Genomic DNA, 26,908 nt, shown 5'->3' on the forward strand with positions numbered 1-26,908 from the left:
TGGGAAACACAACAATGGATGGATATATTATTGACTCTTTCATCCCATAAATAATTCATGAACATGAACATCATATTGTAGGGATGTAAAATAAAACATCAAATATAATCAAATATAATACAACAGTTAAGTGAATATAATGTGAAATCTTGTGTTCTTTTAAATACTACAGGGTTTTATTGCTGGCTAGTCAAATATATGTGAGGTTCCCAAGGGAGAGTTTGGACTTCTGACCCCAGTATTTCTACAATCCCGGCTGTAACTCTATCTGCAGCAGCTCCCACACAAAGAATTTTGAGCTGTAGCGACTCCAAGCTTATTGTTTTGGTTTTCTGGCCAGCAACTTTACTGTTTTGGTTCACTTTCACTGCTCTAATCAGCACAGTGAACATGACTCAGATGGAATGAAAATGTTGCTCCATGTCTGCTGGATGTGGCATTTGCTTGCTAACATTAACATCTGCATGTGTGTGTGTGTGTGTGTGTGTGTGTGTGTGTGTGTGTGTATGTGTGTGTGTGTGTGTGTGTGTGTGTGTGTGTGTGTGCTATGCTAACCATGTGGAGAGGGTGTGGGTGGTCCACAGTCTGTCAAAAACAAGGTGCTGACATGCCAGAAGTGAGACTCACGTGTGCGGACTAAATTTAACTTGAAATGTGACTCCACAGGCTGAGAAATACCGCTCTAAAACCGTTGTGGAGTAGGTTCCTTTACCGGTAGGAAAACTAATAGCTCAAGTTTTATTTTGGCACACTAAGAACTTTCACTTAATAATATAAGTGCACCTAACATCCTTATTCAACAGTAGAGGTGGTGCTACTTTACTTGTGCATTTCCATTTGTGGATCTCACTTCCAAATTGATTTGCAGTGGAGGAATGTAACTGTTCACCCTACTGTACTTAAGTAGAGTATAGTTATTTGTGGTATTTGTACTCTACTTGAGTATTTCCATTTACTGTATATTTCTACTCCTTTCCATTTTGGAAGCCAATATTTTAATTTTTCCTTAACTTTATTTATTTGATACGATTAGTTGCTTTGCAGATTCAGATTATTAACACAACATATAAATCCACTACTAATTGATGATATGGATTAGGATATGCAGTAGTATGTCAAATAATTGAAATAAGCTGCACCTTTACCAGCTGCAATATTGAATAGCCTAAGGGAATTACCCACAAATCATTGCAATGTGACATTAAACACGGGGTAACCAGTGGACGCATGGAGACGTAAAGAAAAGGTAAACAAAGAAGACGGCTCACGTGTGTTCAGCCTGTCATATTCAATTTACTCAGAAACATTAAGGGTTAAAGATGGAACAACAAATAAACATGAAATCAGAAGATATTTATTGATTTATTCATCAAATATTTGATTTTGTCATTGAAGCTGTTTTGACAAAAACGAGTAAATAGATTATATAAAATTACCTCTTGTGAGGAAAGAGCCTGAAGACGTTCAAATCAGGGAGTACAACATATAAAATAAATACACACAATTATACACCTTATTTTTGTTGTTTTCATGGTCACATGATATGTTGCAGCAAAGGGCTGTCCCATTCCTATTTACACCATCTCAAGCCCTCACAGTCTCTCACACTCAACCACTTACCAGGTGACGTCAGTAAGTCCTTGAGGGTTCAGGGTTTGAGGGTTTAGGGGGGACATTGGGATTGGGCCCATGTTTCAATCGGTTTTCCTGGAGATCTGCTGCTGGTGGTTTTCCCTGCCGCACCCCGTCTCCACCGGCAGATGGCGCCCTTCTCTCTGCCGCCGGAACCACAGGGTGGACGTTACAGATGTGCGCGCTGCAGCACCGACAGAGGGGCAGGGTTTTCCACGACTGAGTCACCACACCGAATAGGTCTCAGTTAAACATACTCTCGGTTGATTTTACGGGGTGTCTGCGGTTTGTTCACAAGGATTGTTGGAGCTCGATGGTGCTGTTTCTCCAAGGAAACCTGTGAGGACAAGGTGCAGACTGCTGTCCACCTCCCCGCCGCGGTGAGTTAGTTCTCGTGTCGGTGCAGCATGTGGTAACGTGAACAGACTGCCTCTGATAGTGTGTGACATGTAATTATACATTAACACGTTCACAGCCTTATACTGTCGGCTTTTACTTCTTGATGCGTGTTATCGTGTCACGAATCTTGCGCAATCGCAGGGAGCGCACTGGGGGGAAACCCGTCAACCGTGAAGCGGATTTAAAACAAACTCATTAAACCGAAACTGCAGTGAAGAAACAGTTAAAGTAGTAAGAAGTTAAAGCAGCTTATCGATGTTTAAATGTGACAAGTCAAGTCGGTAAAGGGTGGAGAGTGAGTGACTTGTATTTAAGTCAAGACTCAAGAGAGTTAAGTTACTTTATTATGGTGCAATTATAAAGGGAAATACTGTTTGTTCATTTCTTCAAAAGAAAAATACTCAGGACTGAGACAGTTAGTTGATTAATCAATTGTGTCATCGACCCAACATTAAATGGAGACTATTTTTGATATTTGTTTGTGTAATTGTCCAATCAAAATGCCAAAGTTTCCCTCGTACCAACTTCTTAATTGTGAGGGTCAGTCTGGCATCAGAATAATGGAGACAGTTGGAGAACAATTAGATGCAAAACAGGATGTGGACTCTAATGGGATTTTTTAACTTGGCAACTATCATGGTTTTCCCAATTGATGTGCAGATTTTTAGACATTCTATTATCTAGGTTTGAAAAATAGTGGATATAGCTGCCATTAATGGGAAATGTCATCACTCGCAGGGCCACTGGACCCCCCCTCGGTGGGCTGAGCCCCGAATATTTACGATGTCTGACTCTGCAACTGTTGAGGATTTCCTCTTTTTCTTTGTCTCGTGTTGCTCAGACAAAAGACATAACTTTGAGGGTTAAGACATTGTATTGGGCTTTTGTTTTGTTTATGACATTTTAGTGACAGATGAATCAATAGTACAAATGTAATTGGTTTAATGTTATGGCAACTGCATTATACGCTTGATGGCTGTTAGTCCCCTGTTACTTTGCAGAAAAAGATTTAACACCCAAACATTTTGACTCATAAATGAGGATGCATTACATCTTCTGCCAACACATCAGTCAATGTAACAGTGAACACAGACAATCGTCATGACCTTTGTGTGGTCAACTTCTCAGGGACACTTTTGTATTTGCTTGAGCACAGAACAAGCTCAAGATGGATTGTATGGGATCCGTTGTTTTTTTAAAGTCTGTGTATGAAAATTAGTCTAAATGTCACTAAAGTACATTTACATTTTTCTACAAGTTTTCCCAAACTTCATGTCATGACCCTGAGCCTGTTTGTAAAGTCCGCACCTGTTGATCTGAACAGAGTGTGTGCTGTGACGCTTTGAGGGTAGTTGAGTCTGTTGGTGTGTCTAATCAGCATGAGGAATCCCAGATGTCTGTTCTCAACACTGGTGAGCAGAGATTACAAGGTAATAATGCTGTGACTAAATGTGTTTAGAGTTTAGGACACTTGAGCAGAGGGTTTTGTCTCTTCATGTCAGTTTCACTAGTTGTACTTTATCTCATTTTAGTGAGTTAGCGATTGAAAAAAAACCTAATTTGTTCATAAATCCGTATCCAACCCTTCTTTTTTGGTGTTTTGAAAAACACAATAGTTTCACTGGAAATCAAGATATAAAAAACAATTACTGTAAATCAAGAAACTCACAGTAAGTGAGTTAAAGGTTCAGACAGGAGCAGTCTGGCTGCGCTGTCACACACCAACAGTATATCTTAATATAATAATCAAAGAATATTATTAAAAAAGCTCACAGCTGTTATTTTTCATCTAGTAGTTAACTTAACATGCTATAGTGCTGCTAACATGTAAACTAACACTCTTCAGTTATATAATAGTTGCACGCTGTTTTTTATCAGGTTTATTAATTTTGTTTATTATTATCATTTTGCTCTTATTCCTTTAAGGGACATTAATAATAATTTAATTAATAATTAATAATAATACAAATGATGATGATGATAACAACAATGTAGTACTGTGTACCATTCAACTTTAGTGTTTATCGTACCGTGAAAATCTCAAACCGTTACAACCCTAAAAATGACAAAATGACTGTATTATAAAGTATGATATAATAAACTATGAGGACACTGCACGTCCTCCATCTGCACTTCAACGTAGAGCTGTGAAAGTAAGAGCAAACACACTGAACTAACACAGTAGACTCCGCCAAAACTTACACAAGTCAGTGTCAGTAAGTGAGGACATTAGGAAAACAACTCCAGTAAATCATTAATAGGTTGTATGATTTTATGTATGTAAAGTCAGGTGACACACCACAATCAAACACAACACGTGCGCTTGTGAACAGTCTCCTTAAAATAGACAAACGTTAAATTCAAGAGGCATTCGCTCAGTATAATGACATCAACAGCTCAGTAATCCACACATTTGAGAAATTGAAACCAGCCAATGTTTGGAAGTTTGCATGATAAATGTATTTTCAATTAATTTTGTTTTCATCAATCTATTAATGAATTGACTATTTGCTATATGAATATAGCGCTATCGGAGCACTGGCACTTCGGCTTACATCTCTCCCGTTGACTGTCTCTTCCCTCTGTCGTTTCTCTTCTGTCTGCGGATCGATACAATGGGGAAGATGGAATATGGACATAAAGTTCTATTCACAACCACCAAAAACAAGCACGAGAAAAAAACTGCGTCTCTCAGCATAAAGCGCTGTCCATTATTCTTAAACGTAAACAGACGTTAATGAGCACGCAAAACAAAACAAGACAAATTGATGATCAGTTGACTATAGGCAAGACTTGACCAATCAGATTTAACTATCTAAATTCTTAGTCAGGGACACCCCTAGATATTTTAAACAATAAATCAGGCGGAGAAAGACCTTGGGTATCCTAATAACAAGCTCACAAAGAGCCCAACTCTGCTTTACAAGATGAAAATGTTTTGAATCCAAGGTTCAGTGAACCAGATCTAAACAAGGCCCAGGATGTAGTGGGGGTGGATTGCACATTTACTGGTGGGAACCCAGAAGTGTTGGCTGGAAATGGATGTCACGTCTAGAACAAAACTGTTTTTTTTCCCAGGAAGTATAAACAGTGTGAATACCACAAAGATAATATGAATAAAACATCCTCAGATTCCGATTTAGACATGCTGGTCCTACTATATATATGAAGTGAGAGTTTGAACAGAATTAGTGAAGTATTTAGGAAGTGCCAGTAGTTGTTTCAGTAGTAAGTAAACAAGGTTGAAGTGATTGTGCTGAAAGAAGTGAATAGTAAGCGTAAACAAAGCACGAATGTCGGTTGAAGTGTAAACACTGAAAAAAGGTTTCTGAAAGTCGTGGAAGTGGTAATTAAAAGTGAAGTGCTGAAAAGAGTCAGTGGCACTGACTGAAATGAAAGTACTCGAAGTGAAGCTGCTGAAAGGAATTGAAAGTAGTAGTTGAAGTACAAACATAATGTGAAAGCAGTGAATGCAGTTGAAAAGTAGAAGTCAGTATAAGTGTAGAAACAGAGCAGATAAAGTGTCATTAAGTAAAATTACTTTGATTATAATCTGAAATAAGATCATTTTAAAGCAACTACAGTTGTAACTTCACATGTAGTAGTCAAATAAATCCCAAAGCTGAAGGACTTGAATACTGTAGAGCAGTAAATATTATTCAGTGTAACAGGTTTAACATGTTCACACAGCACTCCGTCTCTCAGTTGTCTGTCCTAAAGCGTTCCAAGTATTTAGCAACGTGGGAACAGCCCTCCTCCAGCTGAATGTCAGGATACAGAACAACCTGACAAATAGGCTGCCGTGTATGCACAAGAGCGAGGTTTGCAAACTGAATGCCACTTGATGTCTGAAGCACTTTCCAGTTCTGTGACTCTATACAGTTGTATCGCGGGTGTACTCAGCCTCTCCTTTGAAAACAAAAGTTAAGGAGTGTTTAATGGTGGTAGTGGGGTGGGCCTTCATGGGCTCTGCGGTGCAGCCGGGTGGAATGCACTGAAAAACTAACATTCGCCACATGTTTCCTCCACAGCTCAACACCATGGCAGCCGCTCTCACCGTGCTCTTCTTCTTCCTTCACATCTTCACTTTCTCAGCAATGGAATCAGCCTCTGAGCAAGGTATGTTTATGAATATCTATAGATTAGAATAAAAAAAAAAAAGATTGTTGGCATTTGAATGTTTCAGACTGATTTGAAATTATGTTTATAGCATCTTGTGTAATGTGTGCAACTTCTGTGTGTAGACTTGATTATGCTTTCTTGTTAATCTTGGTTTTGGTTTCTACGAGAGAAATTGCACAACAGCAGATGGAACTAATCGTTCAGACACATCTGTTTTAAATGGGCCACAGGACAAAACAAGCACAATATAAAACACGTATTGCTGCATTGTTGCTGTGTTCTTTTTAACATTCAAATGAATGTGAACTGTGTTGCACAACAGCGAAGCCCTCCGCACAAAGAGCCACAGAGAGCTGCCAACAGATTTCTAGTGAAGTGGCTTTCCAGGAACTCTAGAGAGCAGAGAGTACTCTACTGCAGAACAATGGGAAGCTGTTCAGTGTGTCCGTGCCCCGTTTGATTTGTACAAAACAGCCCCTCAGTGGCAGTGGAAGGGCTCTGTATTTGCATACATGGGTTGTATTTTATCCATAGATATAAATTAGGTGTCATTGACCATTAAAGTCACATGCGGACATCCTGTGTTTGGTCTTGTTACATAATACTGTCAGTATAGTTTAGAGGAGGTGTGAACGGAGCATGTTTTCCCCTCTTCCCCAGTTCTCCTGCTTCTTAGTTTTTATTAGTTTCATGCCTTTAAATTAACTCGGCTGCTGTGTTCCGACGGCCATATTTCCCCCTGTAGAATAATAAGTGAGTTCAAGCGTTTAACTCGCTGCCAAATTGTTCATTGAAATCAGAGACGCCTCAGCTGAGTTTTTAATGCAGACCTGGTGAGCAAGTTTTAACAGCCTGCAAAACTTCACATGTTGAGTGATTCGGTCTCAAACTGTCTGGCGTTGCTGTGGTGAATAGCCGCTCGGGAGAAACTACGACATGTAACTGAAGACGAAATATAAATTGAACATACATGATCTTAGTATTTTCGAAGAGAGGCTACCAGCTAGCTACCGTTAGCAGACAGAGGGTATAAAAATAAGAGTATAATGTATTAAGAAGAGTTTTATGTCTAATGAAGCCTTGTGTGTACTCCGTCTGTCAACCGACATTGTCTACGAGAGAAGGACTGGGACTTTAGATCAGTGGTAGCTCAAAATAACTCCTCTCACCTCCGATCTTTTGAACGGGAGCCGCAGGAGGTAGGCTGCTGCTTCTGGGAACTGAATGGCCCCTGGAGGGGGGAACGTGTGATCCTTACTCTTCACCACCTGAGCACCACTGTTTGTATCGCCCAGGAATCATGACATTGGTTCTCGATGCGATTGCAAGGTCATGCTGTCGCTCTTCACTGTCAGGCGTACACAACCTTCCTCTCTATCTAATATGTTTATGTTTTGCCCAGAAGGCTTGTTGAGTCAGCAAAATGTTCAGTAATCACTGTTGAGAGCACAGTGGCTCTCAGCCAAGGAAGGAAATGGCTTTTGCTAAATGCAGAGGAAGAGGTATTTCCTCTAGAGAGTGCACTGATTGATGTTTGAACATGTGACTCTCCAAATATCCGTTTGCCTTGTGTGCTCCCAGTAAAGACATTAATGAAGGCTTCCCACCAGCACGCTGTCCAGATGTTGTTAGATGCTATAATCAGAAAAGCACACACTAAAGGCAACCTGTTGTGTTCTACCTGCTACTATATGGGATCAGAGGTATGAGTGAGTCCTTTCAAAGGTCATTAATACTAGCTACTGTTTCCTTCCTTGGAAATTACAGCTAAGAGGAAACACATCTGGGCTTAGAAAAACAGAGTAAGCGAGGATGTTTTCTTTCACCCTGAAATAGACTGTGGGCACTCTGCAGCACTTAGAGAGAAGTCACGCTAATGTAAACATGTTTACTTCTTATGCTTGTGGCAGTTTGTCTCTTGTGAAGTCCTGTAATGAGAAGATCTTGTAAATTGATATTACAAGCTTGGAAAGCGTGTGTGTGTGTGTGTGTGTGTGTGTGTGTGTGTGTGTGTGTGTGTGTGCGTGTGTGTGTTTTGTGGCTTTTATGGCTGTGACCTGAAAGTGCTCGGCTTCCACTGCACACATGTTTACTTACTTGGAGTGAACTCTGTTTGGAAGCTGTTGAGCAAACACAGAAGCACATTCAGTGACAAGCACACAAGCACAGCAATGAAGGTTTGCAAGTTGATCAAGTAGCTTATGATCAGCTGTACTGGGTCAGAATTAGGCATCATGGGGCAATAATATTTTTTCGTTCTCTTTAGATACTTTCGCCACTCTTACTCAGTGGTGGAAGAAGTATTTAGATCCAATAGTGAATTAAATGTAGCAAAACTACAATTTAAAAATACTAACAGGTAAAAGTGTAAGGTACAAAATGTAAAAGAAGTAGTAAAAATCATCCATCACAATTTTCTACTGCCCAATATACCATCTTCAACGTGTATGTTGTGTCCAAACAGCAGTTCAATGCCCAAATATATTAGATGTACTATCATATGTGACAAGTTAAAGCACCAACAAAAAAAAGCTAGTATCAAAATTGCTGCTGATGACGGACTAATCATTTCATCTCTGTATATATCATACAACATATGTCATTTTAATATTGTAGCTGGTGGAGGTGGAGCTAACTCTGACTACGTCATGGTCTTCAGATCTATAGAAGTGCATATTTTACAAGTTAAATACATGTTTTATATGTAATGTAATATCTGTAAAGCACTACAGTATAGTCATCAAACAAGCAACCCTGTCTCCTTGAAATGATGTTTGTATCTGAATGTAATACACTTGGATTACACTCTTTATAAACACAATATATTTAATGTTATTTATGTGGCAATTTGCAAAATGTTGGTGGAAAACGTACGAAATGTTCACCGACATTTGTTTTCTTACGATATCTGCTCTAGTTGTAAATGATGCGCTGGTCTAAACTAAAGCATGATTAAACATGTTTGATTTGTTTAGAACCTCACAGCACTTCAAACACATTATACATGTTAGAAGTGAATAGCTGAAACCATATGAAGACTGTAAACTATATAGTTACTATACTGTACATATGTAATCAAACCTCAGCCATGTGGTTGGGCGTGGTTTCAGAACATCAGACATGCTCCAAGCGTTTCAGAGCAGGGATTACTGCTTATTGTTTCAAGATTCTGAAACCTAATCTAATATACTTTCCGTTTTTTTAGTAACACATTCTTCTGTGGTGTGTTGGTTTTACCCAGACTTTAAGGTCAGGGAAAGTGCAAGGTCTTGGACAGAAAATGTCAGCACTGACTTGAACATGGCGTGTTCATTTAACTAAAAACCACAACATTTCTCTTCATCCAAGTGCTTTTGTTGCCTAACACCATCCTCACATGGGACCAAGGATGAGAACCCCTGCCACCATCCACCACAACCACAGTATGCCAATGCGGTAAACTGCCCGCAGCATCTTCCGACCAGCCGTTTTGTTTTGTTTTTCATGTGTAGCATAACACATTGCATTGTGTTGAGCAACAATGTGTTGTACAATAACGGCTACCTTTGTACAATTTGGCAAAAGGAAATCGTGAGATAATTTAGATCATCTCACAATTCTTTTTAGCTCGGTAGTAACAGTACTTGAACAAATCAGCCGCTCTCAGCCTTTGATGTTTTATTTATTTCAATCTCCATGTTCAGTCATGTTAAATAATAATAATAATAATAATTCATGTAATTCTTATAATAATCATACAAAAACAGGAATATACCCAAGTACTCTCAAACGCCCCCAACTAAATTATAATAAATCAATTTCCCACACATTTCCCCATCACACACAACTAACATGTATCATGATGAAATGAGCCGCATAAATGCTCCGCATGGCTGAGTGTCAAATTGCCTTTTCTCTTAATGCTGAGCTAAGCAGAGTTCCGAGGAGGAGTCGGGGATCTGGTAAACAGGTTATTTTTAACCTGTGGCTCCCTTTCCCTGAAGCACCCTAATCGGGCCAGAGGTATTCATCATCTGCTCCGAGTGCTGCCTCTCGGCTGTGAAGGCGCCATCTTGTTCTTTACACATCTTGGTGCTCAGCCAGCAGGGGCCTGTGTGTTGTTCCTCTCTTGACATGTTGATGTGGTCAGCTGACTGCGTCTGCATGCTGTCCCAGGAGTTATTGATCTCAAAGCCTCCCGGTAATACAATCAGCAGTGTTTACTTAATGCAGCGTCAAAAAGCTCTCCTCTTTGTTCAAAGGGCCAGTTCGGCCACATCAGACAAACAGTTTTCTAAGCAAACTCTGTCCACTTATGTGAGATGCACTTAGGTGAACCTTACGTAGTGATTATTTTGTAAAAATGTTGTCTTATAGAAAGTCTTATTTTCTTCCCACCAAAACACTGTCAGACTCACAGTCGTCAGTCAAAATAACAAAATCATCGATTTTGCAGAAACGGTTTTATGGTGACTACGATGCAACTACTTAATACATATTTTTGTCCCTCAATCTCTCCGTGGGACAGTAGTGTTCTATTCCCCTACACTACACTTAATATTGTCACTTTGCCAGTGTGAATCCACTACAGACAAATGGGACACAGGTCTACTGCAAGAGTGTTGTAGAAATGCTGTCCACTCGCAGTTTGAGTTTATTCAGCCTGTAAAACAGGATCCCATAGTACTTCATGTGCAAGTGGGTTTCTGAGTACAGAGAGATCAAACAAGCTCATTCCACCAGAGCCGTGGCAGTGAACTCTCCAGCTGCTGCTTTCGCAAGAAGAGCCGTAAAATTACTTCCAGGAAAATGTAGACATTTTCCCTGTGGCTGGGGCGCCCACTGGATTTAGGTTACAGTTATTATCCCGTCACTGAAGTGATGCATCGTCACATCACGATCATAACAATCAGTTGCAACACCAAAAAGAAAGCGAAACAGATTCATGCAGCATCAAAAAGAATGAGATGTGATGATGATAAGATTATGTTTCTCTGTCCCTCTCACTTCCTCGCTCTCTCTGTTCCCGACAGTCCTCACCCAGAAACACCCACACATCACCAGTTGCGTCTCCACCAACATGGAGACGTTCCGCTGCAGATGGAATGTCGGCACTTCCCAGAGCCTCTCCGAGCCGGGAGATCTCCGCTTATTCTACATTAACAAAAAGTAGGGGAGAAAATTTTACGAACAAAAAGATGTGCCTTTTCTGTGCTGTTCAAGCAAATCAAGGTAACAGATACAAAAAGAAGAAAGAGAGGAGAAGGATACAACTTGGCAGAGTACAAATAATGTAGTCATTAAAACATAAGTCATGACTTTACAGGCCTTTTGAATAATGTGCATCAGAGTAAAAGACAGGTAATAATTACAATTAAAGAAAGAGTAGAATAATTCAAGCAAGGAAATAAGTGTCAGTTGTTAGAGAATGCATGTAGATGTAAGTAAATGTAAGATACAGTTGACTCGTAAACCACTTCACAAATCCCCTCTTCACCCACATTTTCAAGGTTCAGCAGCATCACTGCTTTTACAACTGGCATGCAAGCCTTATCTGGTATGTGGCGCACCTGCTCACTCTATGTTGACAAGGCAAAAGTCCAGTTCAGGCTTACACTTTGTGAGGTATGTTATATCTATGGGCATAGTAGGGATTCTCTAGTATTGAATAGATACCATTAACCAACTTCCCACAAAAAAAAACCCAAACCCGATAATGTGTTAGTCCCTACCGTGTCTGGTATTCAGCCTCAAGTCCACTGCTTTCAATGAAGACATATATTGTAGTAAAAACAAATGCTCACAATAGTAATAGAATAATTTTTTTATGCAAAAGAAAACAACAATGTTGCTTATTTGTAGTTGTTTTAATTTCCCCGGATAAATCCTAAGAGATACTTTCACGTTTATGCAATATCAGGGTCTGATATGTGTTTAATCTTCATAAATTGAATCGATAAATTTGAATCAGGACTTTCTAAATCAGTTTTTAATCAGGAGTAGAGGGATCAGCCGTAATCATAAACTCATTTATAAGCGCGCTGTCACAAGCCATATACTTTTGGTTTGTATTCTATTCAGCTTGGATCGGTTTGCCCAAATTTAAGCGGATCAAATTAGAAAGCAGATATGCTGAAGGGCGTGTACAAAGGAGTCTTACATTGTAGTTTTGGTCTGTTCACAACTGCCCAAACAAACCTCACCAGAGGTTCAACCGCACCACAGCTGATTATAACCGACTAAATGTTTATGCATGCTTATGAAAGTGCCCAAAAATATTTAATAATTGCTTTGAGTGGATTTTCTTACTTGTTCATGCTGTTTTCTTAAATGTACCTGGTCTCACCCCCTTGCAGACCCCCCCCTAATTCCTCCAAAGAGTGGAGTGAGTGTCCTTACTACAGCACCGACAGGCCAAACGAGTGCTTTTTCGATGAGAACCACACATCCGTATGGACATATTACAGTGTCCAGCTCCGCTCGAGGGATCAAGCCATCCTCTATGATGAGAACCTTTTCGACGTATATGAGATCGGTGAGTTTGCTGCCTCACTCTGCAGCTGTCATGATACAGATCTAAAGAAAGTTCATTTAAAAAATGGGATTAAAAGCCCATATAAGGCTTTCCCATATTCCTCCGCTACTTTCCGCTCAAAAGTTTAAAGATAGGATTTGTTGGCACCCTGGTAAAGTTTCAATGCTCTTCCCCAACTTCCAGATGAGCTACTGTTTCACAAGCATCAGTCTCTCCGAAGAGTCTAAACTTTTGTCTATATCCTCAAGATAAATAGATCTACTCTTGTATGGTATATGCCACGAGTCTTAAATATTTGCAAACTGTCAAAGCATTAGGGGCAGCAGTTGCTGTTGGCTGTTATAAATACTCAATGCTACAATGATATACGTATTAGACGGTAGTGTGCTTCCTAGTTTGTGGCAGCAGTTTGGGAAAAACCGTGTCCTGTTTCAACGGGACAGTGAATGAACTGAAACTGTGAGCCAGGTCTTATTCCCAAACATGAGTGTTTGACCTTGAAAATACTATTGTGTCTGAAAAGGAACAAATCCTTGCAGCCAGGTTCCAAAATCTGTTGGAAAGCCTGAAACCAGAAGAGACTCTCAGACTCCAACTAATGAATACACATGTGTAAACTGTAGTAATACACTCTTGTCTTTGTTGACTTGCTGGTGATAAAATTACATTCTGGCCTGCAGTGCAACCGGATCCTCCAGTCGGCTTGAACTGGACCCTGCTGAATGTGAGCTCCACCGGCACTTACTATGATATCATGCTGAGCTGGAAACCGCCCCAGTCTGCAGACGTGGCGATGGGATGGATGACGCTGCATTACGACGTCCAGTACCGCAATGTCAACTCTGACCTGTGGGAACAGGTGGGTGTTTCATTTCAGTGTGCTTAAATACAACCTCAGTGGAATTTTAGTATCATATTAAATCATACATGCATGTGCATCAGTTAACTTCAGCACAGTTTATTTTCAATATATATTGATTGATTATTATAGTCAACTTTTTATTATTGTCAAAATGAAACATGAATGTTTCTTAGACGAGACAATTGTGATGCTGCAGCACCGCTTCTCGTATTTAAACCTTGTTTTTATCACCACAGGTCGACCTTGTGAAAAGCACACATCGGTCTATTTATGGGCTTCAGACTGACGTCAATCACGAGGTTCACGTCCGGTGCAAAATGTTGGGTGGAAAAGAGTTTGGAGCGTTCAGTGACTCTGTAATTGTGCACGTTCCATTTAAAGGTAAACACGCACTGCAAATGTTTACAGGCTGGATGACAAAAGCTCTTACAAACGCCATAAAAAAGGTTTTTTGAATTATTCCTGCAGAAGCTGCAGCTAAATGTCCTTGTCACCATTAAAAGACCTCTCTGCTTTCACCTAACAGCTCCCCCCCCTCCTCTGATGAGCATCAGAATCACTACATGGTTATATGTGTACAAGGCCAAATTAAAGTAGCATGAGCCCCGGGGCTACCACTTTATTAATGCCCTCCACCACTCCCTCAAGCACCAACACGACTCAACTACAGTTAGATATTTTTATTTTCTATTTTTATTTTATGTCTTGAGGTTGAGATTTTATGTCTTTTTAGGGCTTGAGCCCCCGCTAAGCCCGTGCATTAAAACGGTGGTTCCTGTGTGATCTTCTTAATGCTGTGATCAGAATGAACCAGTAGCCATGAGTGAATCCAGCCCCATTTTATGCCTAAATAATGCCTAAATATTTGTGAATTTTGCATTGATGAGACACAGTAAGCTATTGCACTTGTCAAAAAAAACAAGCAGAAGAACACGTTTCTTATCATTTACTTTCTTTTTGAAGACATGTCTCATATTTCTTAAAGACTCTTCTGTCCTGCTGCTACAAACAGTGTTCCCTCTCAAACAGTAAAGTAGAAGTTGACTCTTACATTAGTATTTCAGGTGTTTGGTCATAAATCAAAGTATGGGCACCACCAATATGTTTACAGTTCATTCTGTGGGGAACATAAATGTGTGTAGTGTTTATTGAATTACATGGCGAGCCATCAAATAGTTACAACGGGCCCCAGTGCACGCCATTATGACGGGCAGTGCACGATAGATATTAGTTATGAAGCACACAAACACACAATATTAAACATTTAAGGATATTAATACAATAATAATTAAAGCATTTATCAGAGGGATCCAGGTATCTACAGGTCTAAACCAGGTTATTCTAAATCCCCTTTCAGACATGCAAACATTTTATGTATGAAGGACAGAGCCATTACGTTAACAGACAGATAAAACCAGCAATGTTATGTATTTCTGAAAATGGCTTCTGTGCTTTATACATTTGTCTACATAAAACCTAAACATAGCCTTTCACTGCCAGTTTTTCATTTATCTGTTTATCTATTTTGATGATATGATATATTAAAGGGTAACTTTTGTTATTTTTTAAACCTGGGCTCTATTTCCCCATGTTTTTGTGTCTAACTGACTAAAGCGTGATTTATGCTTGCCACGTCTGCGAGAGTTGTGAAGGTCCGCACGGCCAAATTGACATCTCACCGTGCACATCCAACATTTTCCAACGACGCGGACGCACGGAAAATAGAGAACTTTGTGGAGTTTTGAGAATGTTGGTTTGACGCAAGGAGAAACCTGCACAGAGTATAAAAGATCTGTTCCTTTTCACAAGTTAGTGTCAGCTCATGTCTTGCGGAAAGTACAACCGAGCCTTAACGGGGACAACAATTTCTGAAATGAGTCCAGTATTGAGCGAAAACAATGTAGACGGCAGCTGCTCATGGGCTGCAATGCAATCCTACCTGGGCAAACCTTCCTTTACGTCCACTAAAAGGGTTTGTTTTTGCCACTGACAGGCTCTGATTGTTATTTTAAGTGACTAACAACATGATGGAAAGTGTCTCGCTCATGGAGAAGTCTGATTCTGAAATCTCACAAGGTGACATATTGCCGGAAGACAACGGCTGAGTCACTGCGAGTGCAGCGGGGCTTGAAGTTTTGTTTTGGAGTACATAAAGCGTAACTTAGTGTTATCTAAAAGATTTTCAATTTCATAGCTAAACACTTAGATGATTTCGACAACGTGGATGAGGTCGTTGAATTCCATGGCTGCCCCTATTTATTTATGCCAGAGAATTCGGATGAAGCGCTCCTACAACAACAAGCAGATTAGGGTGAACCAGCTGCTGCAAGGCCACAGAGCTTAGGAGACTGGTGGTGTTCCTGTTGGTGCTGTCACCCTCTGCCCACAGAGGACGAAGGCTGTAAAGAGTGGGACCTGTTGCTGCCCGATTCAGATATCACAGCGAGACTTTTCCTTGAGCAGAACTTTGCCCTCGCAGCTCGTTTTGTTTCTACTGGTTATGTTATCCCTCACTACTGGACCCATTGTGCCCATTAGTCACTTAGACACGAAAACATGGAACAATAGGCTCCAGAAAAATACCACTTACCCTTAAAGTATATGTGAATTTGTGTGCATTTCTTTTCCCAGTGTCGGAATTCCCAGTGTCGGAATTCCCAGTGGTGGCCTTGCTCGTCTTTGGTGCCTTGTGCTTAGTGACCATCCTGATGTTAGTTATCATATCGCAGCAGGAGAAGTAAGAATTTTACAACCATTCGGATTCCTGTGTAGGACTGGAAGGTTTATAAAAGCTTGGATAAATGAGAGTGCAGTATGCTGCTCAGTGACCAGCACACTGTGTGGGCTGCTAGACCTTGATAAACTGCCTCAGTGTCTGTGTTATCTTTCAATGTGTGGACAAGTGAGACATTCTGCATATCAGCTCTGCAATGTTTATACTGAGATCTTAAGTCAAGTGTGTTTTGTTTCCTGTTTGCATTTGTGTTATGTCAAATTTCACACGCCTTTTTTCTTCCCTAAGGTTTATGGTTATTCTTTTGCCTCCTGTTCCTGGACCTAAAATACGAGGAATTGACCCTGAACTACTCAAGGTATTCATCTAGATGTTATTATGCTCGACCATGACTTGTCATAACTTACTAGCACACTCTGTATTCAAAATGTAAAAGGGAAACCATTTTCAGGCTCACAGAACAGTTTCGTGGAGATATTTTAATTTTGATATATGAGAATAATGTCTCATTTTCAGGCCAATACTAAATAAAACCGTCTTCACCGTGGGACACCATATCTTTTTCAATGCATAGATAGCTAAGGTACATGTTCAAACACAGGGTTGCACAATACAATGTAAGTTGTAGTCCTGGTATGCTAGAAGAGCTAAAAAGCTAAACAAAAACATGCAGCGGATTAGTTGAGAAATGTCAGCCTAAGAAAAGATACTGCTCTGTAGTCTGGTGATAAGATAGCGAATACGTCTGTGTTGCTTGCCAGGCGGCAGCAGGGCGAACAGGTTTTGGCTGGCTATTGTCTTCAAGTATTCTTTGGACTCTGCGCAGGCACCCCACTTCTCCAATATCACCAATTAACCCGTTGGAGAGCCCTCCTGTCCTGGGCCGTGCACATCCCAAGCCAATTTGTTTCCAGTCAGGATGCTTTCTATTGTTCTACTGTAAAAGTTGACGAGAACTTGCCATGTCTATCTATATATGTCTATCTGTTAATCTGGTGCTTGTACCCATCCATACTCAATAGTGAGGTTTGTGTAATATGTTGAGATAAGTCCCAAACGTACAGGTCATTTTGTGATGATTTGAGCACCACTAACTAAATTCAGTTTGAGTCCATTGTGGTGGGGAAGTTTTAGAAACTCAAAAAGGTTTTGGGATATTTATTTCCTTGCTCATCTGTTACGTTGTTTGTTTCTCTCCTTTTTGTTTTGCTTTGAGCTTTGTAAGGGTTGGTCAGGCATAGAGGTGTTTCTGTGGGGAAGGTGGATACTCATGTGTGTTCTGTTGTTCACAATGTTGTATCTTAAAAAAATATTTTCTGTTTTTTGGGTTTACCCTTTAAGGAAACCTAGTTAGAACTATAATGTACAAAGTAGTTTCTGGGTACATGCTGCATCACTACAATGACGTCTGAAAAGGCAAGAAACTTGAGCAGTTAGATGATCAGACAGGTTTTACACAGTAACAGTTTATTCAGACTATCCAAACTGTTTTATTTGTAAAGTTAGCTGATCCAAGCTGTGTGCGCACGGTTAGTATAGTAGATCAAAGTTGAACCATGAAGAACCTTTTTGTTTCCAAATGTTTGGCCAACCTTTGGGCATGTTTAAAACCTTCAGACTGCTTGTGTCTTTTTATGTACCAGTTCTGAGCAAATACATTGTTGAGAACAATGTTACATTACTGACAGAAAACCTACAAAAATAAGACCGAACGCATATTGAACTGTAATTATACCTGAAGCAGCCAACCTAACTCACCAGCTGAATGTGACTCTTGAGTTTATCAACTATATTTTGTTAATCTCACAGAAAGGGAAGCTGAAGGAGTTGACGTCCATTCTGAGTGGCCCCCCTGAACTGAGGCCGGAGCTGTACAACAACGACCCCTGGGTGGAGTTCATCGATATCGACATTGAAGAGCATAACGACAGACTGACAGACCTGGACACGGACTGTCTCATGGAGCGCTCCCTGTCCTCCAACTGCTCTCCTTTCTCCATCGGCTTCAGAGACGACGACTCGGGCCGGGCCAGCTGCTGCGACCCAGATCTACCCAGTGACCCGGAACCGTCACCTTTCATTGGTCTCATCCCAAATCAAACCCACAGTAAGGAACCGTTGTGCCCAACCACCTGTGAGCCAAGCGCCGAGGCCCAGAGCCCCGCCACTGGGGAGCCTCGTGTTGTAGCACCGGGCAGAGAGGCGCTGTACACCCAGGTGAGTGAGGTGAGGTCATCTGGCAAGGTGTTGTTGTCACCTGAAGAACAGGCTGAGATGGTAAAAAGCATTGGGAAAGACATCATGGTGGGGAAAGAGAAGAAAGAGTTTCAGCTCATGGTGGTGAATCCAGATCATGGAGGTTACACCTCAGAGCTCAACGCAGGTAAAATGAGCCCCATGTTGTCCACAGGAGATATGAGTGAAACCTGCCAGACTGGAGAAGTCTTGAGTTCTTCACCATCTTTGTCGCGTTACCAGAAATCAGATACCACCCCCATGTCCCCTCTTCCCCCTGCTCCTGTCTACACCATTGTAGAGGGTGTTGGCCGGCAGAACAGCCTCTTACTGAGACCAAACTCAATACCTGCCCCCCAACTGATCATCCCAAAAATCATGCCAACACCGGACGGCTACCTGACCCCTGAACTTTTGGGAAGCGTCACACCATAGAGCAGCGGTGAACTGTGCAATGTCAAGATTATTCCAACAAAGGCACAGGCAAGCTTGGGAACAGCCTTTGAGATTGCTTATTGAGGGTCCCAAGGTTGAGTGTTGAATGTCAGTTTTCCTAAAATAGGTGGGAGGCCTCTGCCGGTCCTGCCACCACCTCTGACCTGCCGCTGCTCCCACTGACAGGGCTCTCTAAAGGGTTAGTTAGAAGTTTGGTATGAGGGAGGAAGAGCACATGTGTTTTACTGTACTTATGGAAAGGGCAAAGAGAAATTTGGATTCGTGTTGATGAATGCATGTTCAATATTCAGTCTACTTTAACTCTTCTGGTTTCATTTCAATCAAGCCCGTAGAAAAATAACTGGCTCTGGCAGCTAAATGCTCCGCTGTTTTCACCCGCTAGTTGCTCATTTTGTATTTCTGCATTTTGGTGCTCTGAGCCCAAAGAGACTAAACAGCTTTATAGACTTGCAGAGTTGCTGTGGTTTTGTCTCTACGAGTCATTTCATTCATACTGTATATATTTATAGTAATTGTACAGTGACATGGTTAATTCCTATCATTTTAAACATATCAAAGGCTTTCTTTTTAATAACATCAGTTCATGACTAATTGATATACTCTGGGAATCCAACATTTTTTATGGTTTTCATAATGTTTTCATTTCTTTTAAACCAATATTAGTGTTCTTTCACCGATTAAAAACCCAGCTTTTTTAAATACCACTTATTGGGGTTCATATATTATGTTGTTGCCAACACATGAACTCCTGAAGAAGTAAAAGAGCCTGACCTGTACTCGTTTCAAAGGATAAACATAAAAAAAGGAAAAACAATGAGATGCATCATACTTTGATGCAATTACAAACCATGATTTTTATTTATTTTATAAACTGTGAAATGTGTTCAGGGCTGACAACCAAAATATTTTTGGATTGCCAATTTCTGGTTGACAGCATTTATTACAAATGAAAAGTTGGGGATACATGGTCATCAGTGTTGAATTTGTACAGATATTGCATTTTAACTGTTCAAGTATTACAAATAAACGTTCATACTTTTGCCGTTTGTCTTATTAATATCAGCTGGTTTTAGACCGCACATCAGATGACTGCTTTTTTCAGTTTTGAGTGTTCTAAAGGAATACTGGTATGTCTTAAAAAAAGTCACAAATGTAAGTCATAGTAAGTCATAAAAGGTCATATTATCTTAAGTCTTTAAAAGTCCTGGTAAAGTTAGTCATAAAAAATAATTGTATAGAAAAGCATAAAAAATCAGTTTAGTAATTCAGAAAAAAGTTTAGTATGTCGAAAAAAGTCACAGTATATCAAAAAAGCTGTAATATAATTACAATTATTAAGTTTTTCAAAGAAATGATAGGAAAACTCCGAACAAGGAATAGCCTATCATGTTGAAAAAGTAATAGTATAGTATGTCGAAAGAATTCAAATTATAGTATATCAATAAAAGTGATAAAGTCTCAGTATAGTATTTTGAAAAAAGTCATAATATGTTGACAAAAGTCAACATAATATGTTTTAAAAGATCCCTAAAAACTAATTGTATAGTATGTCTAAACATGCAAGCAAAGTCATAGTTCTAAAATAATACATCTAAAATTAATTGTTTAGAAAAAAATTTGTAGAATATGTCAAAAAGAAAGAAATAGTATATTAAGTTTGAGAAAATCATTTAGAGGTTATAGTACAAAAAGTGATATAATAGAATGTTAAAAAGAGTCATATAAAGGACATAGTTGAGTTTGTCAAAAAATGTAATATTGTAGTACGTTGAAAAAGCCAAAAAAGTCTGCTTATATCGTATGTTGAAAAAAGAGAAAAAATCTCATAGCAGAGAAAGTTGAAAGAGAAAGCCCCAAAAAAGTCATAGTTTAGTATGTCAAAAAAAAGTCATAGTATAGTATGGAGAAAAATGTGTGATTGCTGCCGCACCGCATCTCGACTGCCGAAAGGCAGACAGACACTCAACAGACTGGTTAAGAAGGCCAGCTGTGTCCTGGGATGCCCCTTAGATCCAGTGGAAGTGGCGGAAGAAAGGAGATTGATGGCTAAACTATCATCCCTGGAGAACATTTCCCACCATATGCAAGACACTCTAACAGCACTTTGCAGCTCCTTCTGTGACTGCTTCACACGTAGTGTGTGAAGAAGAGATACGCTGTCACACTGCACAACCTGCACTGCTCTTAACATCAGAATCAATATCAATGTATGTATGTGCAATATAAATACACTGTACTATATAAACACTTCATATTTTGTACCATATATAGACAATAATGTGGATCCAACCACTTAATTGGACTGTATTGTATGTTTAACTTAATTTTTTTTAGTGGTTTACTTATTTTGTGTATTAGTATTTGTACCTGTTTTTTTGTTTTTTTCCACTGATGTCTCTTGTTTCACTGTCCACTTTGCTGCTGTAACCCTGCAGAATTCCCTTGCTATGGGACTAATAAAGGATTATTTAATTTCATGGTAGAAATTGTTTGTTTTTTTAAATCATAAAAAAGTGCATCGAAAAAAGCCCCCCAAAAAGACTTATTATAGAATGTCGAAAAAAAGCATATCAAAGTCACAGTATGTTGAAAAAAGTCAGAAAAAGTCATAGTATAGTGTGTCTGAAACATTTTTTTCTTATTTTATTTTATTTGAATGTTTACCCATCATAGTTCTGCATGCAGATGCATCAGTGGGATGCTTGTTCCATCTCGTGTAAGATGACAGAGTCGACCCCAAACTTCACCACTATAAATGGCACTTGGTTGGATTTTACACAGTCAGATATTTTTGTCCAAACTCTAATTGGCATGTTTATTTCGTATTTGTATTGCAAGTAAATCCAAGTAAATCCAATCAATTGCAATAGGGAGACGCAGCTCACGTGGTTGATGAAGACAGGACATAGATATGTTATGTATAGTTTATAGTATGTTGGCATAATTGCAATGTGAAATCAAAACTATCCAGATCAAATACATACAGTTTAACGCAAACATGAAACTTGGTTCGGACTTTCAGGTAACTGTATTCAGATACTTCGGACCTCTCTGTGCTCATTTATATGAATCAATTATTTTTGCAGGAGCACATTAGCATAGCCGTGTACCTGCACGTGCAGGGGGAGCATAACTTTAACTTTAACAGGCAACCACATACTTCAGTAGCCAGCAGCTAAAGAAGACTTTTAGCTGGCTTAATGTCAGTGTAGCTTTAATGAAACTGAAGCAGTAATACGATACTTGTACTTCTTCCAGTCGTTTGCTGTTTCCTGGACTGAAATGATGGAGTTAAACGGTGTTAACCTCGACAGGTGTATGGAGGAGTTTACTCACCTGGAACGGGTAAGGTAGCTAACGTTAGCTATGCTAACGCACTGGTAGCTAACTAAGGATGTCTCTGCCATTTGATTTACTTGTCTGCTTTTCCCATTTTTCTTCCTACTTTATAAGACTTAATATTTAGTTTGAGAATGAGTTGTAGAAACATAGTCACTTAAATACAGATAGGTAGCCATAGGCCGGCTTAAGGAGTAACGTTAGCTAAACTGTTAGCCTCGTAAATTACCTTAACCACAGTAATTAATTACTGTAACAGTAGTTACTTGTTTGCTGTTTCCTAACTGTGTCCACATTGTATTGTAGAGTATTTATTTAGTGTTTGAATTCAATTATTGCGTGCTATTGTGTTAAGATAGATATATAGATAACGCTGAACTAAAGATTCAATGCTAAACCATATACTGTGGGATGTATTGAAGTAACTAGTAACTATAACCTGACCCACGTACCTCTTTGAGGGGCCATACAGACAAGTCTAAAGTGTTGAGTGTTACCACTTGCCTTTACTGTTATGAAACAGAAAATGACAGAGGTTAGTGGCAGAATCAACATGTTGGAGATGATGCTGGAGGATGCCAATAGACTCTTGAAATTCTATCAGACCAAGGAGAATAGTCTGAATGAGGGTGAGTATCTTCATTTTGAACCTGGAGTTGTATTTAACCTTTTTACTACAACATTCATTTTGATTTATTCAAGGTCCTTGGTGGGCTTGATTTGGTGTATGTCTCCCTCTGCAGGTGATTCTGCCATCGACAGGCCTCCTGATCTGGCTTTTCCAGTTCAGGAAATTGGTTGTGTAAACTCTATGTGCCTCATTGAGATGTTTACACTGGAATCTGTACATATACATGGCAGCTAAAAACCTTTAAACAGACATGACACGTTGCTGATTCTATTGCTCCACCTGTTGCAGAGAGAGACAGTCTCCTCATCACAGTGAACAGACTGCAGCAGACTCTGCAGGAGCAGTGCAACCTCAGAGGTAAATGCAATAACACACTAGGCACACACACAGTACATATTTATATATATAATACCACTGGATACTTAAAATACTCAAATCAGTCTTTTTTAAGAATAAATATCTATACTACATAGAGCCAATCCTAAGCACTCATGTAGCACAGGTTCAACACAAGTTAAAGAAGAAGATGGAGTCTACAACAGATATACTGAATGGTTCTAGATGTAATAGTGCTGCTGCGTGATATCCATGTAGTAGTGTAGTTATAATTGGGATCTATAATCGTCAATAACGCACTATAGCAATTTACACAAAGTGAAATTATAGATGAAATTCTTTGTAAGGATTTTCATCGTATATTTTGAAACTGTTCATATTGTAGTAGAGAACGAGAGACTGACGAACGACATGGGGGAAATGAAACAGCAGAGTGAGAGAAGAGCAAAGGTAAGAACTGAAGCAGGAGTGAACACTGGCAGAACTTATCAAAAGGTAAATTAAATACAGCAGAAAGGTGTGGATAAGTTCATGTTCTCTGTATGTTGTGATATGAATATTAGGAATGTCCAGAGACATTTATTAATCTATTTGTGCTGTACACAACATCTGAGTTTCCACGGGAGACAGTTACATTGTCCGTTGATTATTTCCGTAAACATCGCCCTCATACTGTTTAGCTGCCAACATCCAGACAAAAGAAGCTCTGAGTTGATAAAAACACATTTAATTGGGTTGCCTTCAATTACTACTGTGGTCACATAGCAATGCTTAGCTTTGTGAGCTCTACAGTACTAACGACATGATTACTCGCCCTCCGCTCCACTTTTGGTCAAATAATCTATATCAAATGACAGTTGTGATTTACAAGTTGTATTTTTGTTGGTTTCAAAACCTTAAAACTAGGTAGCGATTTCTAAATGTTTGCTTAGAAGTAATTTCAACTAAAGATGTGTGGCCATCAGGATGGAGAGGCTGAGCTTCAGAGCCTCGTCAGTGACATGAGGGCCGAGGGAGAGAGACACAAGAGGGAGCTAGAGACTGTACGGCAGCAGTGCAGAAGAGAGCTGGAGGACGCCTGCAGGGAGAGTTTTCATCAGCGTAAGAACACACAAAACAGATGCTGATGTTGTGAGATGTTTCAGGGAATACTTAGATCATATATGTACAAAATAACCTCGCTGCAGCCCCACAGTCGTAATGTAAGACATAGACATGGGATCAGTTATATCTAGAAATTAAATAAAGTTTTGTAACAGCATATTCGTCTGGGGCCTGCTGTTGACAGTGCAAGCTAAAGATGCTGAAGGAAAGAATCTGCTGGAGAGAAAGGATCTGGATCTGGAGGAGTTAAAGAAGAGGCTGAAGGACCAGGAGAGGGAGAGGCAGAGCGAGCTCCTGAAGTTACAGATGGAGGTAAATTAAACGCTACTTCCAACAGTGTTACCGGAGGAACACAAGAATCTCTGTGTAATGAGCAGAAACCCCAGAAATGATTTCAAGTTTGAGCTTCATCTCTGCTGTTGTCTTGAGGAACCAGTTCCAGCTTCCCCTTTTAAGCTCGTTGGTGTTTTGCTGTGTACGTTTTTGGCAGTTTGGTGCGAAGTTAGCCAGAGTGCAGAGCACAGCTCAGTGGAGCCAGCAGCAGCAGCAGCAGCAGCAACAACACGGCTCCAACCTTCTTCCACAGAGCGTCTTCAAGAGGGTGAGCGTCCCACACAGTGCCTTTTACATCTCTTGTTATACATCACAGAGGCAAACTAACAAGGCACATAACAGGAACATGTTTACAAACTGTAAACACGTTTGTGCCGGTGCTTGGACAGAATCGGTGTGTAAGTGATGTCACTGATGGCAGTTTGTAAACTTGGCATGTGAACCTCAGCTCAGACCAAAGCCAATTTGAATTAATCGAACCTTGACGTTTCAACTTGTTAGTCCTCTTTTAAGCAACATCAGGCTCATTCCAAGCTTTGTCTGACAGATGAAAGTCTGAAGAAGAAAGCCTTCTTAAATGTAACCTCAGGTTACTCTCCCGAATTTGACCTCTGCGGTGTTTTTGCTCGTCAACATGCTGACTGTGCAAACGTGATTTTTAGCTAGCGATCAACGCACACACCAAACATCGACTGTGCACCCAAAAACCTGCAAGAAACTTTTATTTTCCTCCACTTTCTCTTCTCATAACACCGAGAGACAGAGCAGAAACTCACACAGACGCGTCTTTGTCTCCGGTTGTACCGCTCAGAACAAATTCATGTCTATTTGCATCCACTTGCGTCTTTGCATCGACATCAAATGTTCAGACGCACTCCCTCTAAAGTTTGCTTTGTGCTCAGCCGAACACACACGTCTGTTCTTTTGAAAGTCATCAGCAGCCGTGTGTCTCGCATCATCATCATCATCATGTGCCAATTTATTTATTTATCAGAATATAGGTCAAACATTCTCTAATTCCAGCTTCTCAAATGTGAGCTTTTCTCTGTTTCATATCCTTGTGAATTGAGGAGCAATTTGAAGTTGTCACCTTGGGGTCTGTGAAATTGTGATGTGTACTTACACACCAAGCTAATCAAGGAAATACTCATTTTAGAAATAATAAATGATAATGAAAACAATCAATACAGCCCTAAAAAGGGCCTTTGATTAGCTATCACTACACAGAAAGGACACCGCGCTCTGAGCACACAGACAATCATTTGCCTGGTTGCAGCCGTCCTCAATAATCCCTGGATAAAAGATTTAGAATTAGCGGGTATATTTAATACATCTTGTTTGCATTGCCTTGTTCTAGTGTAGTGTTTGTGTTCGTGTGTCCTCAGAAGCTGCAGTTCTTCCAGGAGGAGAAGAACAAGGAGATTGTGGCTCTGCGTCAGAGGATCAAAGAGTTGGAAGAGAACCAGCGTGCCGGCGGCTTTAATGACGGCCGTCTGAAGAAGAGAAAGATCTAGTTTGATTAAAAGGCTGGCAAAGCTGCTGACCTGTCAGCTCTGCAAGGTGCATGATTCTCCCGACGTTCCAGGGACCAGAAGTGACGACAGTTTGTTTTTTGGAAATTTCCAGATTAGTATTTTAGTATCAAAGCAAAGTTCAGAGTTGCTTATTTTACAGATCACTTATTTAACTATAGTGCTTCTTGTGCACCGCCCTGCTTGCAGGGGACCAGTGTGTAGAGAGTTTCATGTAAACGCAGGCCATATTCCTGTTTAAGGCTTTAATCCAATCAGACGCCTGCATGGGTGGGAGGCGCTGAAGCAGGAGCAGAGCACGTCTGGGTGAATCAGTCAGCTGGAAGGTTAATCCCATTCAGGGAATTAGATCAGTTCATTTCCTTTCACTCAAAAGAAAAATAAATCATTTAACTTATTTTTTCCATTTATTTCAGATTCCTTGGAGTCAAACTTGTGTTCCACTATTCTTGGCATTTATTAATAACTTTATGAATTAACTTTTTGTTGAAAGTAAAAGTCTGCAGAGATCGTAGCGACGCAGTCGTCCTGAGCAGCACTCCTGCTTAACTGATTTAAGCTTAATACCAAGATCCGTTTCTGCAGTTGATTGTGCACAATTTAAGGTATGTTGGATGTTAGAGGTCTGGATACAAATTTGAGAGTAAAAAAAAATTATCTGAGCGACAGCTTGGCGAAT

General features: G+C 40.0%; 2 protein-coding genes across 3 annotated transcripts; both read left to right on the forward strand.

Annotated features, from left to right (window-relative positions):
• The first annotated feature begins 1,844 nt into the window (after positions 1-1,844).
• Positions 1,845-19,994, forward strand: ghrb (growth hormone receptor b). Of its 2 annotated transcripts, XM_031855745.1 has the most exons (9): positions 1,845-2,012; positions 6,063-6,150; positions 11,166-11,301; positions 12,489-12,667; positions 13,348-13,526; positions 13,766-13,910; positions 16,161-16,266; positions 16,552-16,621; positions 18,073-19,994. In XM_031855745.1, the coding sequence occupies exons 2-9, from the start codon at positions 6,072-6,074 to the stop codon at positions 18,931-18,933; spliced, it is 1,755 nt and encodes a 584-aa protein (XP_031711605.1). In that variant the 5' UTR covers positions 1,845-2,012; positions 6,063-6,071; the 3' UTR covers positions 18,934-19,994. The 2 variants fall into 2 exon arrangements, with proteins under 2 accessions (XP_031711605.1, XP_031711604.1); XM_031855744.1 differs by lacking the exon at positions 1,845-2,012 and having other exon boundaries at positions 5,329-6,150.
• A 2,242-nt stretch (positions 19,995-22,236) lies between these two features.
• Positions 22,237-26,211, forward strand: ccdc152 (coiled-coil domain containing 152). Its single transcript, XM_031855476.1, has 8 exons — positions 22,237-22,299; positions 22,817-22,922; positions 23,213-23,281; positions 23,646-23,710; positions 24,226-24,361; positions 24,549-24,676; positions 24,855-24,999; positions 26,060-26,211. The coding sequence occupies exons 1-8, from the start codon at positions 22,237-22,239 to the stop codon at positions 26,209-26,211; spliced, it is 864 nt and encodes a 287-aa protein (XP_031711336.1).
• The last annotated feature ends 697 nt before the right edge of the window (positions 26,212-26,908 follow it).

This window comes from Anarrhichthys ocellatus, unplaced genomic scaffold (assembly GCF_004355925.1).
Source record: "Anarrhichthys ocellatus isolate YVR2014 unplaced genomic scaffold, GSC_Weel_1.0 scaffold16, whole genome shotgun sequence".
NCBI lineage: Eukaryota > Metazoa > Chordata > Actinopteri > Perciformes > Anarhichadidae > Anarrhichthys > Anarrhichthys ocellatus.

What these genes read in the sequence shown, in the direction of transcription:
- ghrb (XM_031855744.1), top strand. Translation starts at nt 6,048, where the DNA reads ATGTTTCCTCCACAGCTCAACACCATGGCAGCCGCTCTCACCGTGCTC. An exon ending in TTTCGACGTATATGAGATCG is followed by an intron (nt 12,668 to 13,347) that starts GTGAGTTTGCTG and finishes TCTGGCCTGCAG; the next exon opens with TGCAACCGGATCCTCCAGTC. An exon ending in TGTGCACGTTCCATTTAAAG is followed by an intron (nt 13,911 to 16,160) that starts GTAAACACGCAC and finishes TTCTTTTCCCAG; the next exon opens with TGTCGGAATTCCCAGTGTCG.
- ccdc152 (XM_031855476.1), top strand. Translation starts at nt 22,237, where the DNA reads ATGATGGAGTTAAACGGTGTTAACCTCGACAGGTGTATGGAGGAGTTT. An exon ending in AGAGTGAGAGAAGAGCAAAG is followed by an intron (nt 23,711 to 24,225) that starts GTAAGAACTGAA and finishes TGTGGCCATCAG; the next exon opens with GATGGAGAGGCTGAGCTTCA. An exon ending in TCCTGAAGTTACAGATGGAG is followed by an intron (nt 24,677 to 24,854) that starts GTAAATTAAACG and finishes CGTTTTTGGCAG; the next exon opens with TTTGGTGCGAAGTTAGCCAG.